Raw genomic sequence first — 19,123 nt, 5'->3', positions numbered from 1 at the left:
TTTTCGCCAGTAGGTTACCTGTTCAACCTACTCGTATTTTCTTGCTTCCGCTTGTGTTTAGTAGCTCTGAATACTTTAGAATTTTTGTATATTATGTGATGTTCAGAAGTGTAATATGAAATTTTCGAGTTAGGGTTGTCCATCTGCAAGGGAGATTTGCTTAATCTTTTCAGTAAATTTTCCTTGGAGGTGGTCCCCGCACGACTTACTTTGGGTTTCAGGGTGAAATTCGGGGTGGGTCGTGTCATTGGTAATCCAGCAAAACTCGCTTTCTTTTAAATTTCGTGGTCGATCACCGCAAAATTAGAAAGCATACCCCTGCTTTTTCATATCCACGATTTCTCAACGCAAGGAAGGAAGCAGTAGGATTAATGAATTGCATGTCTTTTATGCCCAACATCACCGTTTTCAATTTTGCCGTATTCACATCTACTCCAGTATGTCTTCAATCTTTAGGAACCCAATCTTTATTGCTTCTGTGCTTTCTTTCTCCTCCATGCTCATCTTCAACTGTAGGCTAGGGGTTGAGACTCTTCAATTTCTTTTCTTCTTTGATTCAGCAATTGCTATCAGTTCAATCAGTATATTGATTTTCAGTTTTCCCAAGTTGTCATTCTTCTTCCTTCTGTCAATTCTAGGGTTTTCTTATTAATTCTCATTGGGTTGAGTTCAATCTTCACAAGCTCAAAAGAAATTTGCTTCTGTAATAGGTATTTTTTTTCATTATCGTTCTTTCAATTTGCTCTCACATCTCTCTAAAGTTCTTGATAATTTGTTTCTGATTTCATGGGTACTAGCTTGATGGATATATATAGGGGATTGATAATTCGCATCTCACATTAAATAGACATTGCAGCATGAATTTTCATCTGGGTGTCTAATTCTTTTTCAAATGTTGATTGGTACAGGTCAACGATGATAAGATAGTGCTGCACCCTTGCACCGATGCGGCGATGTTCTCTATTGTTCTGAGGATATTATCTGGGAACTGCATATATATGTTCAATCTAGTATTGACATTATTTATGCTACAAGGTTATTAATCAAGAAAAGTAACAAGAAGATATATGCATTTTATGCTGGAAACATTGTAATGAATGCTTGGATTCCCATTCGTGAAATTAACAAGTCCCAACGGATTATTTCTCAAAAGGGAATACTGTTATATATTGGGATATTGACGAGAACCAACTGGAACTTTATGTCAGAGCTTACCTATGAATAGAAGAAGAAAAAAAAAGATTAACCGATCTATTTTGGTCATTTACATAAAACCGGTTTTTTAGTATAAGAAGATATCAAACACATTAAAAGTGTTTATTTTAAACCTAACAGGTGTATAAGAGATTTTACCAAACACTTTCCTAATTATTTCACCTTCTTAATTATTTTCACCGCTGATTATTTTCACAACTGATTAATTTGACAATAGATTATTCTAACCTCAATACCAAACTAAGCCTAAGTCTCTCTCTGCTTTTTTTTTTTTTTTAAAAAACTTTTATTAATAACTCACACACCCTACATATGTCGTGAGATTTGAACCCATGACCTCAAAGTTGTCAGTTAAACACCTTAACCAACCAAGCCACAGCTCACTGACCAAACCTAAGTCTCTCTCTGCTTAACTAAACCATCCGTAGCCATTTTCTTCCATTTTCTCTCTCTCACGGCATCACCACCACCAACGGACTCATCACCCATCCCTCAACCTTCTGCCATAAGGATCGGAATTCTCTCTTCCTCATAAGACGATGTCGTTTACGAGGATGACGATGACGTCATCAACATCGCCTTCCCCCTCCTCCACTTTTGATTTCGCCCTCGTTGTCATTGGCATCGCTCTTCCCACTGTTATTGTTGCGCTTACCGCTCAGTGACGACCACCACGGCCGCGAAGGCGGTGGTTTCAAACGGTTGGATCCATGGTTTCAGACGGTTAGACCCGAAACGGCCGCGAACGATCCAATACAACTCGATTTTGCTGCTGGTGCTGAAGGAGAAGAAACTGTCAGTGACGTTGACAAATCGAGGAAGCAATTTGAGCAACCATGGACGGCCAAGGAAGAGATTGAGTTGCTAGATGGGTTTTTGGGCTACAGGACACTAAAAGGGAAGAAAGGTCGTAGCTAAGGATTAAAATCTCTGCGATATATCCGATATATTCCCCGATATCTCTAGAGGGGTAAATATCTTATCTTCCACCGATTTTGTCAAATATCTCTGATTCCGTCAAATTTCTCCGATTCCGTCGAATATATATCTCTAATATTTAGAAAATCTACAATAAATCTATGATATATTAAAAAAATATATGTAACAAATTTTGGCGTAAACAAGAATCATCATCAACAATATTCGAAAAGAGATATAAGGGGAACAATTAGCAGCTCCAAAGAGATATACGACTATCATATTCAACAGTACAATTCGTATGGTTATATGTTTTGGTCTGAATACTATACTTTTGTGGACCACCGCACATCTTTTCAACTACTTGGAGTCTCTTTCTAGATATAGATGAAGGGCAAAAGCTGCACTACGCGGGTAGTACCGTACTTCTACCGGAGTCGTTAACGAAAGGGTAATTATGTAATTTAAGTCCGTCACAGTAATTGCCTATTTTACTACAAAAACTTGGAAATTGGTACCCATGTAAAAGTCTGCAAGACTCCAACGGTTTTGTGGTAGGAACTAGGGAGTTTTGGAAATTGGTTGCCATGTTAACTGTGGTATCGTATTGAGATACTGAGAATGAAAGATTGGGTATTGATATGATATGTGATCGGGTCAATACAAACAGTGGGCATAGGCCAAAGTGGAACACAGCTCCACAACCTCAATCTGGCGCATCTTGATCGGAATCGATATCGACATCGACTTGGTTCCTTTGCTGCTTGTAGAACCCGATCATCATCTTTCTCGGTGAGACGACCTCCAACCTCGACTCCACCTCTGCCGTCATGGTTGAGAAGAACCTCTGGCTCTTGACATGGAGAGGTCAAACTATTGAAACTAGTTAGCTGTGGGTAACCATCAATGATTTTACTGCTAACGTCAGTTAAGAAAGGACTTACATATATGCCCTTCGGATTTAAATTCTGCGGACAATATCGTGCCACGCGTTTTGGGCCCACACTGGTGTACCGTACTGTTGGCGTAGTCCACCGCTTTCCATAGATGAAGTTGATGTTTGTACAATTTATAAGTAAATCCAATAAGTTAAATATTAGGTAAAATCCTATAAAGTCCCTATAGTTTAGGTGCTTCATCCCTTTAGTTCTTGAACTTTCATTCTAATCTGTTTAGTCCTTGAACTTACAATTGTTAATCTGGTTAGTCCTTTCCATTATTTCTGATGGAATATTCCGTCAGAAAAAGAATATTCTGTTTTTCTATAATATTTTTGTTTAAAAGAAAATGAATAGAGCATGGTGGGCCTTGGATTTTGAATTTGTCTATATTTAACATTTTGCAAATATAAAATATATCTTTCTACTCAAAGGTAAACAGTTAATTTTTTATCATCAATAGGAGAATCTATTGCTACTAGACTTGATCTTTTATCAGAAGCTAAACTGTCATATAAAGAATTACAAGAGGAAAGAAGAAATTTTAGAAAACTAAAAGAAAGAAGAGACAAGCTTCCTAGAAGTACAAAAAATTACTGGGATATTATTTTCCAAATACAACGAAGAATATACGAGTCAAGAGAAGAAATTGAAGTTCTTCAAGAAACATTTGAAGAAGATCAAAAACCTCTTGATATTTTGAGCATCGGTTAGATCCGCCATAGCTGGTATCAGAGCCTACTTGGCTCAAAAGCAGGTAAAAGAAAAAGGCTTATGCCACAGAGTTGGCTTCTCTTGACTAATAAGAGAGAATCCAAACTTAAAAATTATCAGTCTTTTTGTACTACAAAAGGAACTAACAAGTGGGAAGTGTGCTTTCATTCAAGACACATTCAAGAAAATTAGTACTCCATTGAATACGTGTGTAGAGTATTAAATATGCTCTACGACGAACATATTCATCTCCAAAGAGAAATTGGAGTAGAAGAGCTTGATCCAGCAAGACCAAGCTTAATCGAGTTCCTAGATCGTTTATTTAGGGATAAAACGTCTGATAAAATATCAGATCAACTCGAGAGATTTAATCTACGGATAAATCAACTTGAAGAAATTAATTCAAAAATTGCCAGGCTTGAAATCAAGCTAGATTACCTCAAAGAAAAGCAATATCTAATAGATATTGAAAGAAAGTTAGTTCGCACTGAGAATCTTGCAAACAACATTCATCAACAAGCAGTGGAACTAAGAGAAACTCAGGAAAACCTGAAAAAGCTTTTAGAAACTCTTATCTCCAGAATAGAATGAATCAAAGAGTAGATCTAAAAGTAAAACAGGAAGATGTAAAAGCTATTGGCTTTCATCGTCCTACAGAAAAATTGGCAGAAAATGTGGAAGCAATAATTCATCAGCAGAATTATAATATCGCTTATCTCCAAGAGATAAGTATTGACCTCGAAATTCAATTTCGAGAGTTACATAACAGAATCTCTTGTCTGCAAAAGATTGTAGAGAAGATGAAGGAAGGAGAAGGCTATGAAAAGATAGATGAAGAATCACTAGCTCAAAATGTAGCTAGTAAAATTATCATAAATTCTCCACCCCTACCAACGAGAGAAAGTAGGCTAAGGTTTAGTGAACCAAAACTACTTGAATGGAAATCATCAAAATCTACAACCAAGAGAGATATGAAGATGCTGAGTAGAATCCTCAGTAAAAGGAACACAGTTCCAGTGCAATTAATAAACGCTCAAGAATTTGAGTATAATGAAATCGAATCTAGTGTGCGAGAAGCCTTTGCTCCTAGATTTAGGTTCAATGAGATATATAAGAAAGGATCCTTTATTATGAATTCTCACAGATTCAAGATTCTTGAATTAACAGTTCCAGCCACAGGTGGAGAAACAGATATCAGGTTGATAACTCCAAAGGAAGTAAGTGAAGCTTTCCAGAAAAAATATTCCTATATGCATATAGGAGCAGTACAAGTAGGAATAAAGCTCTTAGCCAGAGATGGTATTGACTGTTCTGTTCTATGTGTCCTACAAGACGATAGAATAACAGATTTCAAGAAAAGTCTGTTAGGAACAGTAGAAGCTTCTTTGTGCAACCAAGTTGCATATTTTAATGTATTTCCAAACTTCACAACGCATCTTAGGGATGCTGCTCACTGTCTAAGATTGAGAATCAAGACATATGGGATTTCTATGAAAAAATGAATGATGGAACTAGCGATAGATTATCGAATCTATTATAAGTTGATGAGCTCAAATGTAACTCCTAATACCAGGTTTCTAAACAGCCCTGGAATTACTACATCTGTTCTCACCAACCCAAAAAATAATTCTCAAGAAAAACATGTCACGAAATGGCATGAAGTAACATTCCCAAGAGAATGGAATCTGACCCCTCCTGTCAGACAACTTGAAAGCTCTATTGCTTCAATTTATGAAGACATGGGAGGAAAGATAAACTTGCAGTTTCATAGGCATTCATTCGCTAATTATGAGGAAGCTAGTACCTCTGGAACTAAATCAGTTTATAATGAGGAATCCCTTGAAGAAGAAGATTCTAAAAGACCTATGAGAATGTTCCAAGCAAGAGAATTAAGAGAATTATATGCACAAGCAGAGACTTGTGATTCCCTAGAAGAACTAGAGAACATCATAAATGAAATTTCTCAAGTTCAACTTGGAAAGCAAAAGAGGAAGATTCTTTCTTATCAAGCAGCAAAAGAAGAACCAGAGCCATCAGGAGTGTCGATGGACACAGATGGTGAAAGGCAAACTCCTCCAGAAAGTGGGCATACTGTAATACAGAACATCACCAACAATCCTACAAAGATCATTCGTGAAAAGAATATCAAGCTTCCAAAAGGACAAGCTCCTACAGGAAGATATAGAGAACGAAGTTCTCAAAAGTATATCCCTACAGAACCCAAATGGGGACAGTCAGTGTTCGAAAGAGGGGTTTATCTGGATCTGGACCAAGTAGGAGATAAAAGAAAGACAATAGACAACTGGGTTGCTAGTTTAAAGCTAACCCAGGCTCTAGTGTTATCCAAATATGCTTACGAGGAAGCTCATGCATATTATGAGTCTACCTTAACCGGAATAGTCCAGAAATGGTACCAGTCCTTCAAGAGAAGTTCTCAATGGACTGATTGGGCAGCAAAAATGGCTCAGACTAATAGTCCTTTAGATTTTGCAGTGCCTATCTACGCACAATTCTGCGGAGATATCACGGGGCACAGTGAGCAATTTAAAGAAAGAGCAAAAGTAGATATTCAAAAATTGAGTATTTGTAACATGAGGTATTTTGAAGAATACACCAATGAGTTTCAAAACTACTACTACACTATTGGAGACATTGAAAATAATGATCTCATCAGAACTTATTACAGAAAATTGCCAGAACCCTGGAATGATGCAGTAGCACAGTCATTAGAAGAAAACCCTCTTCAGTATTTTACTGTAGGAGGAATTGCAGAAAGAGTTAGGGATCTCCTAAGAAAGCAATGCACAGAGAACAGAAAATCCAAAACGACCAAGAAGCAACTCAGAGGAGTTGAGAATATGTGTCTAAAGATTTTGGATACCCCAACACAATGGGGATGTCATATTCCTACAGAAAGAAAACACCGAAGGAAGTTCTCTAACACCAAGCATGATAAAAAATTTGCTTCTAAAAAGAAGTATAAGTTCAGGAAAAAGCCTAGATATAAGAAAGAACAAACTTCTCCTAGAAAGAGATTTTTCAAAAGGAAAAAGAAGCTAGACCAATTTTTCTTCTAAGGAAACAAAGAAATGCAGATGTTGGCTTTGCAAGGCAGAGGGACATTATGCAAATGAATGTCCTAAAAAGGACAAGAGATCTTCTAAAGCCTTAATCGCTGAGTATGATGAAGCAATAGAGTATGCTAATTTAAAAGGCTTTGAAGTCGCATATTCTGATGAAGAGAATAAATCAATATATTCGCTTGAATACCCATCAGATAGTGAAACAAAAAGTACTTCAGAAAACTCTGAAGAAGAAGATATAGGAGATCGTCCTATATTTTTATTGCAGATACAAAATTGGAAGGAAGAAAACACTGATATTATTAGTACCTTCCATAATAATCCAGGAAGGTTTATCAGTGACTATTGCAAATGTGATGATAATAATTCAATTCCCATGTACTGTGAAGGTACATGTGAAACTTATCATCGGGAATGTTTTATTGCAGAACTCAGAAGAAAAACCAAGGATAATGAAGCACATGTCCTGGTAGAAGAGGAATACAATGCATTCCATAAAAAAGAAAAAGAAAAGAACCTTGAAGAGGATATAAAAACGATGAAGTTTGTAACTTCATTAAGTTAGAACAGGGAAATCAAGGAATCCCTTGATTCTCTCAATTCCAGTTCCAATCCTAAACTGGGTCTAGCAAATGACAATCCTCTGGAATCAAAAACTGCAGAAAGAAGGGTCAATCTTTTCACAGAATTACTTGATGATCCAAAAAAGCAAACAAGAATAATGCCAGTCCAGACAAGCATATATATTAATTATATTACTATAGGACTGAAGTTTCCCAATTACAAAAAATATCATCTACATGCATTTGTAGACACTGGTTCAGGGTTTAGTCTTGCTAAAAGATATGCTATCCCTGAAGAATATTGGGAAAAATCTCCAAGAACAGTTACTGGAGTTGCTATGGAAGAAAACAACATAGTTATGGATACAATGGCACGAAATGTGCAAGTTTCCTTGGGAGGAGGCACTTTTACCATCAAGATTATTTGGCAGTGTGAAGGTCAGACAGCTGATTTGTTGATAGGGAATGACTTTCTTCTTCAACAAACAGTAATTCAAACAAAAAAAATGATTGGGTTTGAGAAACATAAAAAATACTATTGGGAATCCCGATTAATAGACGCAGTACGTGTTACCAGTAAAGGATTTACAGACCAATATCAGAAGTCGCCAGCGAAGAGTGGTGATTATATGCCAATTTTAAAACCAGTCTTGTTGCTACAAGAGCAGCTTAAAGGTCACAAGGAGATATTGGTGAACGAAGAAACAAGTTCAGAAGACTCTGAATCAGAGGAAAGTTCTGAATATCAAATTTCTGACAACGAGAGTTCTGATGGAGAAGAGGAATACATCAGAGAGCATAATCTAAAGGTATATGCTAACAAGGTAGAACAAAAGAAAATACCAACTCTCACAGAAATAGAGAAATTGTTGAAACCAGTAATCAGTGAAGATCCTCAATTGTATTGGGAAAGAGACCCAATATATTGTCAGCTAAAAATGCATAATGCAAATACTATTTGCCATGTTAAGGCCATCCCTCATTATAGAGAAGAAGATAGAAAATAAATGGAGAATCAAATCCAAGAACTTCTGGAAAAGAAGTTAATCAGTCTTTCAAACAGTCCTCAGCATGCTCCAGCCTTTCTGGTAAGAAATCATGCAGAACAGTTAAAAGGAAAAGCCAGAATGGTAATTGATTACAGGGATGTGAACAAAAAGACCGTCAAAGACGGTTATCAGATAGCGCAGGTGAGAGTTCTCATCAATAGGCTAAAGGGAGCAAAAATCTTTTCAAAGTTTGACGTAAAATCAGGCTTTTGGCAAGTTAAAATGCATCCTGATTCCATAACATTAATAGCTTTTGGAACTCCTCAAGGGCACTATGAATGGTTAGTTATGTCATTTGGTCTTAAGCAAGCTCCGTCTATTTTCCAAAGGAGAATGGATAATATTTTCAAACCATATTCAGACTTCTGCATAGTTTATATAGATGACATTCTTGTCTTCTCCAAAACTATGAATGAGCATTTAAAGCATCTTGAGCAGGTGTGTAAGCTTATCGTTCAGAAAGGAATTATCCTTGGACAGAAGAAGATTCATCTTATTAAAGGTGAAATAGATTTCCTTGGCATTCATGTTAAGGATGGAGAGATTCGTCTCCAAGAGCACATTGTTAAGAAAATCAGCCAATTTCCAGACAATATCCCAGATGCAAAGTCTCTACAAAGATTTTTGGGAGTTGTTAATTTTGTGAGATATTTTATTCCTCAAGTTAGTGGTCTAACTGCCCTCCTCTCTCCAAAAACGAGTTCTAAGAAAAAAGAATTAAATTCAGTTTACCCCCTTATGGTTTGAGGGTAACTTCATGTTAATCCCTACACTTTTAATTTCATCAGTTTACCCCATGAACTCTTCAATTTTTGTCTGTCGTGACCAAATTCTTATATTTTGTTTGAATTGATCGTTAATTCTAGATACGAGCCCCATTGTTAAGGTTAAAATTGTCATTTAACAAAAAAAACTAGTGAAAAAAAAATTAAAAAATCATTCCTTTTTATCCCTAACTAAGTTGAAAATTTTCTAAGCTTCGGGTACAAACATAATTTAACTCATGAGATTGGGTCCACGTCAGCAATTAACGTCTGATTTAGACAGAAGATGAGACATTGGTCACGGTTGAGGGAAATTCAAAAGTTTGAGGGGTAAACTGATGAAATTGAAAGTATAAGGATTAACATGAAGTTACTCCCAAACCTTATGGGGGTAAGCTGAATTTAATTCAAGAAAAAATGGTCTTTCACAGTTGATGACAGTAATACTGTCAGAAAGATTAAGGAGTTAACAAAAAGCCTTCCTCCTCTACAGTTACCTGAAGAAGAAGACCTGATCATTTTGCAGACTGATGCAAATGATTATTATTGGGCAAGAGTTGTTTTAGCTGTTGCTCCAAACACAAATTATGAAAAGATTTGTAAATTTCTATCAGGAAAGTTTAACGCAGCAGAGTTAAACTATTCTACTGGAGACAAGGAAGTCTTTGCCTTAATTAAGAGCAACAAGGGTGTTGAGGCATACCTAGGAAACAAATTTGTAGTAAGAACTAACAACAAAAGAGTAAATAACTTCAAAAACTACAAATTAACTGATGCTGCAGATAGAGGAAGAGTGCTAAGATGGCAAATGTTTTTAACTCAATATGAATACGATGTTGAAATGGTTGCAGGAAACAATAACTATTTGCCTGACGCGCTTACAAGAGAAATGGCGATGTTTGATAGAGAAGGTCGCAATCCCAGAAGTCGGAAACCAATATCTGAAGAAAAGAAGCTCTGGGAAAGATTCAGAAGCGGTGATAAAACCGTATGACCACTCCATGACGGACCAGGTTATCAATATATTATTTCTTATGGAGCTGCTGAGTCTAGTCAAGCTTCAAGAATCAAGCCTAAACCAAGTTCTGAAGAAGATGGTCACTCTAGTCATTCTGGTGGTACTAATGAAGATAAACTCATAAATGAGTTTTTGCTGTGTCCGAAAGGATCAGCCTTAACTGACCAGTCTCAGGGGAAAAGACTGGCTAGCCCATCTCAAACGGCAGATGGTAAAGGCATATCAAATCCGTTGATGGCTGCTGCTTTGCCAAAAAGCAGAAGAGATCATCTCAAGGCAAACAAGATACCAGTAGTCACGGGAAAGAAAGTCATTCATGATCAATCTCTGAAGATCTTTCAGAGACCAATTTTCAAAACGGAAAGACTATTACCTTTAAGCAGAAGATTATTATTGATAATATTATGTATTCATTTTATGAAGAAAATGAAGCTCACTTAATTCAAACCCTCAAGGCTTTAACTGAAGAAATGTATGGATTACATGCTAAAGACAAATGTGTTCTAGCAGAAACCTCCAAGGTGGTATACCTCGAAAATCCTAAAAGTGCTAAAATCCTCATTGTAGCGCTAAAAGAATCTAAATGGTATAGCTTTCATAACCTCTAAGGTGAAGGAAAAGATGTTCTTCCAGGAACATTATCAGTAGTTCCAGGCCCATATTATGGGAGATATCTGGTTGATGTTCAAGCAGAACATCCCCAGAAGCACAAGCTATGGCTTGTAGAGAACGGTTTTGTTCATAATTTGTGGACAAAAACCAATGAAGATATGAAAGATTTTCTTACCATAATTGCTGAAGCAGTCAAAAATATCAGACCTGATGGTTGTATTCTAAGGTTAAAATTCATTTCGACCCCTCCAGAATGGACAGTGGTAAATGGTCAAATGAATTATATCTCTCCATATCATCATATCAGATTAATCCAAAGTCCAGTTCAAAAGACAGCTGTGGTAAGCGGCAATGGTAGACCAAATCAAAGCATCCTTTGGATGAAGGCTATAGCTATAGCTATTATCAAGGAAGTGGTGCTAAGAGACTATGATTCAAGTCTTTTGGCAAGTGGAGAGAAAGTAATGGTCACTTGTTATAATCACCCTCCACCAGAGAACTGTGACTTTTTCACAGCTCTTATGAGGAAGGAAGTGGATTGCACTCTGGCTACTACTACGTGGTTAGAAAAAGTTGAGACTGAAGAAAAATATAAGATTTTGTATCCTTATGATTCAGACCTCGACAATGGAAATGAAGACACGGCACGAGATTGGGAATATAGTGGTCCCAACTCCTCAATGGGATATTCTGAAGATCCAGAAACATATCACAATATTGTGAATATGCTGGAAAGTTGAGTGGCTGCCGACGCATCAAGACAAACAGCTTTTCTTTTGATAAAAAGAAAGTGGCTGCTAGCGCCCTAAAACAATCGACTTTACTTTTCAAAAGTAAAGTTATCAGGATAGGATTCCTCTTGTCTCCCACTATGTATAGGTGTGATTTAATTCCAGCTTGAGTTCAGCACCCTATATAAGGTGCCTCAAACTTCAGAAGGAAGGCAATCGAAGAAGGAACAAAAAAAAAACAGAAATCTGAAATTTTCTCAACCTTTCTCAAGAAGTTAGAGAGTCATTATACAATATTTAGAATAGTGTGAGAATAATAAGAGTATTTTTAGATTGAAGTCTGTAATCCTCTGGTGTGGTGTGCTGTAAATTTACAAGTAAATACTTGTGTTTATATTTAACCTTATGAGTAGCTAAACAGCCTTTAGTTGTTTACCTGAGAGCAAGGCTCTGGGTTTGGTATTTGTATTTATGTTGAATTAAATAAATTCTACCTTGTGCCCTATTATCCGTCTCAAAAATAGTTTTTTTTTCTTTGACTTTTGTTTCATTTTTGTGAAATTACTTTACTTTATAAGTGATTAAGCTTGCCCACACTAAGACAGCAGTGATTCCGCCATGGTTAGTAACCATTAGACAGGAGGTCGTTAGGTGAAATTTTGGCATGTTGAAGGCTAGTTCTTAGGAAAAGCTTGGTCTAGTCCTTTAAGAGTAAGTTAAAAAAAAAAATAAAAAAAAAAATACTTTTTGTAACGGAAAAACAGTGGTTTAACAGTTTTTTAACAAGAGGACCTTCTAGATGAGAAACCAAAACCTTGAGGACTATATAGATGATTTTTAGACCTTGAGGATTAAGTAGATGAGTTGTGTAAACCTTAAGGACTAAACAAAGGTTAATTCTTAAATATTTTTAAAAAAAATTCTTTCCAAATTTCTGATATTTTTCCCCTATTATCTCCGATATATCCCCGATATATCCGATATTGCCCATACAAATATTTTAATCCTTAATCGCAGCAAACACAAAATTGGCTATGGGTACAAAAATACCCTCATGTGCATAGCACATGTTGGTCTCTAAACGGAAAAGTTAACTAAAACTATGGGTAGCAATTCGGCTATTGGTAGTAAAATGACAGAAATAAAAGCTAGAGTAAGAAATTAATAATGAAAGTTAGGGTAACAAATCGGCTAAAATGCGTTATTTTTTTATGAAATTACTAAGACACCCATACTTGATCCCCACACAGACACTTAAATCTCCGCCCGCCAAAGACCGCCACTCTCACCACCGCATGTAGAAGAAGCCACCGCCTTCAATGTCGTCCAACGACCAAACCCTAGCCTCGCTAGTCTCCCACCTCATCTTCTCCTTAGACGGCGCCGTTTTCGGCACAATAGTCGCCTTCGCCGCCGTCGGATCCTTCCGCACCTACAAATCCAGCTCCTCCGCCCTCCACAAAATTCGCCAAGCGCCCTCCGTCAACGTCTCCGATCTCCGCTCTGTAATCCCCGACGACTCCGACCAGCCTCAGCCCTCCGATGCCGCCAAGCTAGTCGTCCTCCGCGGCCGCGTCCAAACCAAACCCGGTGCCGACGGCATCTACAAGAGCCTCAAGTCCAGTGCCCCCGTCAACCCTGACACCGATGAACACACGTACTTGGACGCCGTCATCGTTCAAAGATCGCAGCGGGTGAGCTTAGCCTTATTTTCTTTCCAATTTTCAATTTCGGTTTTTGATTTCTTGAAATTGATCGGAGAATTTTGGTGTGTGAAGCTTTTGTATGACGAGTGGAAGGGCTTGTTTGGGTGGACGTATGATGTGAGAGCCAAATTGGCGAAGCCATGGAGAGAACAAGAATCGAGGACGATCAAAGCGGTAAGTCTAAATCGTTTGTGTGAGTTTCGTTAGATTTTGAATGCTTAACAAGGTGTTGAAAATTGAAATTTTGTTTTGCAATTTGTTTCAGGTTCCTTTTGTTCTTGGTGAGAGTGGAGTTTCCGATTTCGTTGTTCCGAATTTCGATGGATCAAATCACTCCGTTCCTCTAATCACAGTTTATCAGCAAAAGCAGCTGTTTACTCCCAATCCCTATACATTCCTGCAGAAAATATTCGGTCATGATTACCCGGTGAGTGTTATGTACTTTCAGTTATTTGATTTAGTGTTTTATAGCTTGATATTTTCGTTATGAATTTCATAATGGCAATTCTGTATTGTGGCTTTGAAGATTGGCCTACAAGATGAAGAAAAGATTCTTCCAGTGGGAGTTGAAGTCAGTGCTGTCGGTACCTGCAATTTCCAGAATGGGATACCGGAAATCAAGTCATGCAGTGATCTTCCTTATTTTATGTAAGGGTTTTATTCTCTTTAGTATTTGAGTGGATTGTAGTTGGATATTAGAATGTCGTTCTGGTACTCTGGCTAATTTGTAGTCTTAGTCTTCGGCTATATCTGTGACTTCTTCTTTTGTGAATATGTTGGGGATTTGTGATGATGAGAATTAGCCTTGTTGCTTGTAGTTTTGGTTAAGCATTTTCAGGTCAACTGAGTCTTTAAATCTCTATAGGTACTATGAGGGTTGCCATCTTCAAAAATATTTGTTACATACCGCTCGAGTTGATTGATTGATTTATTTGTTCCGTAAGAATCTGATTATTATAATTACTATTTCCATATCTGTCCCTGAATGGTAAATATGTGGCTGTTTGAACGTGAATTGTTGCTTGAGAGTTGCCAATCCTGAATGAATTTTAGCTTATTAGACTCTTATTGGTGTAAGTGTTTGGAGATATAAATCGATCATATATCTTTTGCAGGTCTTTGCTTGATAAGGAAGAGTTGGTTCTAGATCTTGAACAGAAGACAAACAAACTATTCTGGGCTGGGGTGGGTCTTGGTTTGTTGTCAGTTGGAATCCTCTGCTATGCTGCTGTAAGGTATAATGTCGTATGAAAATGTTGATTTTCTATTTCGTTGTGCTTGTAGATACCAATTCAATCTTGATAGATAGGAGATGTCTCCTAGGCTATTATAGAGAATCACCTTTATGGTTCTGAAAGATTTCACTGTCAAAATCATTATTCTTATACGGCTTTATTGGGTGTTGGTTCCTAATTTGCTGCTTATTTTGACAATTCTATTGTATGTCTTTCATGAACTAGATTTGTAGCCTCAAAAAGCTTTTTTTTAAACCTAACCCTATGTCTTGGTTCCCCCACTGGAGAAGTAAATCATATATCTTTATTTTGCCTTGTTTCTTAGATATCTATAAAACAGACGAACACAGTGCAGTTTTAGATTTTCCTTCTAATATTGTGCAATAGTGAGAGAAAAGTGGTGGTTTTGTTCATGTCACTGCAGCTTCCTTTCTTATTTTTCTCCCCTTGTGTTCCTTTGTTTCTTGCATTGATAATCACAGTAATCAGGAGTTGTGTTAATAAATGAATTTGGGAAATGATTTTCAGGAATTGGCACAAATTGAAAGAACGGAGGCAACAGAGGCAGCAAGAGCAAGCAAGCGATGCAGCTAGCACCATTGCTGCTCCTCAAATTGAAGAAGAAGATGAGGAAGTAGGGGAAGTATCTGATGGGCAATTATGTGTCATCTGTCTGATGAGGAGAAGACGATCTGCTTTCATTCCGTGTGGGCATCTCGTGTGTTGTCATCGCTGCTGCACATCCGTTGTGCTAAGCACATCACCCAAATGCCCGGTCTGCAGGCAGGAGATCCGCAGTTCGGTACGGATATATGACTCTTAGTTGTAGTTTTTAGTATTAGGATATACGAGGAAGTTTCATGTAAAGTGATTCTTGATAGTTGAGGAGTAGTCTCTTACCCATGAGTTTAACTGTAGATTTTGAAGGATTTTTCGTGGAGTAAAGCTGCTTGTTATGTATAGAGTCCAGTTTTTGGTTGTTCGCAGCGGTTATGAGTATTCACATCCCACATCGAAGATGAGGACTGTTCTCTCTTGTTTTATAAAAACACCACTGGACAAAGCGATTGGGCTGCGATTCTTGAAAAAGAATCAGGCCCAGGAAAGTCCCCGGGCCACTATCTGCAGAGATGCAGACCTGGAAACAGGTAAACTCTGCTGAGTTGGAGTCCTATCGTTTAATGCGACGATGCTGAGACATGTGTGGAGCCTTATTTTTTGTCGGTTTGTGTTCATTACGTTCACTTGGTAGGTTGCAAATGGTTGGCAGCTCCGCAAGTAGTCTATAATATGAGTTGACTTGAGAAGTTTAGACCAGTCTCATCAGTGGAGTGACCTGTAAACTTCAATTTATCAGTGATAGAGTGATTCTGATAAAAGAGAAGAGAAGTATTAAAGTCGTGTGAAGTCTGAGTGCAAGACACAGTTCATTATTAGATCGTTTACTATCCTTGTAACTGTTTCCTCTTCAATTTGATCAAAGTCCCATGTCAATGGAAAGGAGCAACCTCAAGTTGAAAGTGGAGGTTGTGAGCGCCAGGAACCTTTTGCCGAAAGATGGACAAGGCTCAGCCGGTGCTTTTGCGGAGCTCCAGTTTGATCATCAAAACTTCCAGACCACCACAAAAGAAAATGGTGTCGATCCTGCTTGGAATGAAAGCTTCTACTTCAACATCTCTGATCGCGAACACTTACCTAGCCTCACTCTTGAAGCAACTGTTTACCACCACAATGAACCAAACTCCAAATCTTTCCTGGGAAAGGTTTGTCTTCCCGGGACTTCATTTGTCTCAGACCCTGATGCTGTTGTTTTGCGGTACCACCCTCTGCGAAAAAGAAGCATTTTAAGCTCGCGTGTGAGAGGAGAGCTTGGTTTAAAAGCTTTGGTTACTTATGATCATGGTCAACCCCTTCCGACCCCAAATCAACCACAGCAGCAGCAGAATGTACCAAGGGCTCCTATAAATGTTCCACATAACTCAGGTACTTCATCATCTAAATCATATGATTGTTTGCTTAAAGAAACTAGTCCTGTACTGGGAGGAGGGGAAATTGTTCGAGGGCGATTCATCGCAGAGAAACAGGTCAGCCCGTATAACCTTGTTGAAACGATGCATTACCTGTTTGTACGAATTGTGAAGGTGCGTGACCTACATTTGAAAAATATAACAGGAACCTCCTATGTTTCACTAAAAATTGGGTACTACAAAGGAAATACAAAGCCTTTATTAGAGCACTCGCACAATCCAGAATGGAATCAAGTATTTGCTATCAAAAGGGAACATATGCAGTCTCCTGTGATGGATGTTCTGGTGAAACATTACAGTCCTGAAAACAACAATGAAGGTGATCAATTTGAAGGGGCATTACAAATAAATATCCATGAAGTTCATCCTCGAGTTTCACCTAATAGTCCATTGGCTCCAAAATGGTATGCGATTGCAGACAAGAATGGGGACAAAAACGGGGATTTGATGCTTGCTGTATGGAAAGGCACACAAGCTGATGAGGCTTTTCCAGATGCCTGGCATTCTGATGCACCTCTTCCTCCCAACGTTTCTTCAGTTACTTATGAACAGATCCGATCAAAAGTGTACCACACACCAAGGTTATGGTACATAAGAGTAAATGTGACTGAAGCACAATTGTTTGAATACGGCATGTCCCGCGTCCCCAATGCATATGCACAGCTACAGATTGGTAATCAGTGTTTAAAGACAAAAGCAGCGGACTCTGAAGGACCGAACTCAATCTGCTGGAATGAGGAAATGGTATTTGTTGCTGCTGAACCATTTGATGATGAGCATCTGATCGTTTCAGTTGAATATGCCGTAGGTCCAGAAGAATACAAGAGCTTTGGAAGTGTTTCCATACCATTGAACTCTGTTGAGAGGTATGAAGATGATCGAACTATATGCGGTAAGTGGTTCAACCTCGAAAAGTCCATATTCGCTGATGTGATGGGAAATGACGCAGAAATCTCTTCCAGTAAAATCCATTTGTGTGTATGTCTTGATGGAGGGTGCAACGTGCTTAATGGGCCAACTAAGCAGCTCGGGAGTCCCATTGGTGTCTTAGAGCTTGGAGTTATAGCTGCTGGAAAGCTATTGCCAATGAAAAGTAGGAAGGGTAGGGGTACATCAGACCCCTATTGTGTAGCAAAGTATGGAGATATATGGTTTCGTACTCGAACCATAGTAGACAGCTTGAACCCGAAATTCAATGAGCCGCACAATTGGGATGTTTATGATCCTGCCACTGTTCTCACAGTGGCTATTTTTGACAACCAGATTGATGGCGACTCAGATGACAACAAACATGTGGAAATCGGCAAGGTCCAAATTCCAGTCTCTACCCTTGAGTCTGGCCGAATCTACACGCTGTTATACCCACTAATATCCCTTAGTTCTTCTGGTCTCAATAAGAAGGGTGAATTACATGTTGCAGTAAGATTTTCATACACATCATTCATTAACATGATGTTCACATACTCTCAACCCCCTTGGCATGTCAACGTATGTGAGCAAGCTGTCTCGGCAGTGGCAGCTCATTTTGGTCAGGCAGAAGCACCTCTTCAGAAGGAAGTAGTTCAATGCATGTACTCTGATGTAAACTCCCATGTTTGGAGCTTGAGGCGTAGCAAAGCAAACTTTTTCAGAGTGATGTCAGTTTTATCGGCATTTCTTGCTGTGGGAAAATGGTTTGAAGAAGTATGCATGTGGAAGAACCCCATTACAACAGCACTAGTACATGTTCTGTTTGTGATGCTGGTATGCACTCCAGAACTGATTTTTCCTACTGTTTTCCTGTACATGTTTGCTATAGGGGCTTGGAATTTTCGGTATCGCCCAACGTGCCCTCCTCACACGGACATAAAGTTCTCACATGCAGATTCTGTGCACCCTGACGAGCTTGATGAGGAGTTTGACACTTTTCCAACATCACGGGAGCGAACGCTCACGATGATGAGGTATGATCGCCTGAGGAGTATTGCTGGAAGGATTCAAACCATGCTGGGTGACATTGTAATCCATGGAGAGCGGATTCAGGAACTACTGAGTTGGCGAGATCCTCGTGTCACTACTTTATGTATAACATTGTGTCTTGTGTGTGCTATCATATCGTATGTGACACCTTTCAAGGCAATTGTTATTCTTGTTGGGTTTTACCTTATGAGGCACCCTTGGTTCAGGAGTAAGACACCACCGATCCTGTTGAACGTCCTCGAAAGGCTGCCGGCTAAAACGGATTGCATGTTGACCAGTAGCCTAGAGAGTTGAGACTGTGAACCGGCTGTTGGCTTGCTTCCATTCCCCTTTATTTATTGTTCAACTTGTTAATTTTATGAAACTAATGCTTGATCTGGTCTTATTTGAATTTTGCGTTGCACATGCATATACAACTTATGTATGTATATTCTAAATAGAATTAAATTCAGTTTACCCTATTGTGATGAATTCATGTTAGTCTCTAAATTTTCAATTTCATCAGATTACCCCCCGATGTCTGGGATAAACTGGTCAGTACTTCATCGAGAGCCATGTTGCAGAATTTACTTTCCAAGTAAAGAGAAGAGA

General features: G+C 38.3%; 2 protein-coding genes across 2 annotated transcripts; both read left to right on the top strand.

Moving 5' to 3' along the window:
* The first annotated feature begins 12,863 nt into the window (after positions 1-12,863).
* On the top strand, positions 12,864-15,465 carry LOC101298913 (mitochondrial ubiquitin ligase activator of nfkb 1-like). Its single transcript, XM_004303643.1, has 6 exons — positions 12,864-13,299; positions 13,384-13,485; positions 13,577-13,738; positions 13,838-13,959; positions 14,427-14,546; positions 15,075-15,465. Exons 1-6 carry the CDS (start codon positions 12,925-12,927, stop codon positions 15,367-15,369), a joined length of 1,176 nt encoding a protein of 391 aa, XP_004303691.1. The 5' UTR covers positions 12,864-12,924; the 3' UTR covers positions 15,370-15,465.
* Positions 15,466-16,039: 574 nt separating this feature from the next.
* Positions 16,040-18,969, top strand: LOC101309280 (multiple C2 and transmembrane domain-containing protein 2-like). Its single transcript, XM_004305700.1, has one exon. It carries the CDS (start codon positions 16,040-16,042, stop codon positions 18,824-18,826), a length of 2,787 nt encoding a protein of 928 aa, XP_004305748.1. The 3' UTR covers positions 18,827-18,969.
* Positions 18,970-19,123: the final 154 nt, after the last annotated feature.

The sequence above is a fragment of the Fragaria vesca genome, linkage group LG6 (genome assembly GCF_000184155.1).
Source record: "Fragaria vesca subsp. vesca linkage group LG6, FraVesHawaii_1.0, whole genome shotgun sequence".
Lineage (NCBI taxonomy): Eukaryota > Viridiplantae > Streptophyta > Magnoliopsida > Rosales > Rosaceae > Fragaria > Fragaria vesca.
The sequence above is the reverse complement of the archived record's forward strand: the minus strand, read 5'-3'. Positions and strand labels throughout refer to the sequence as shown.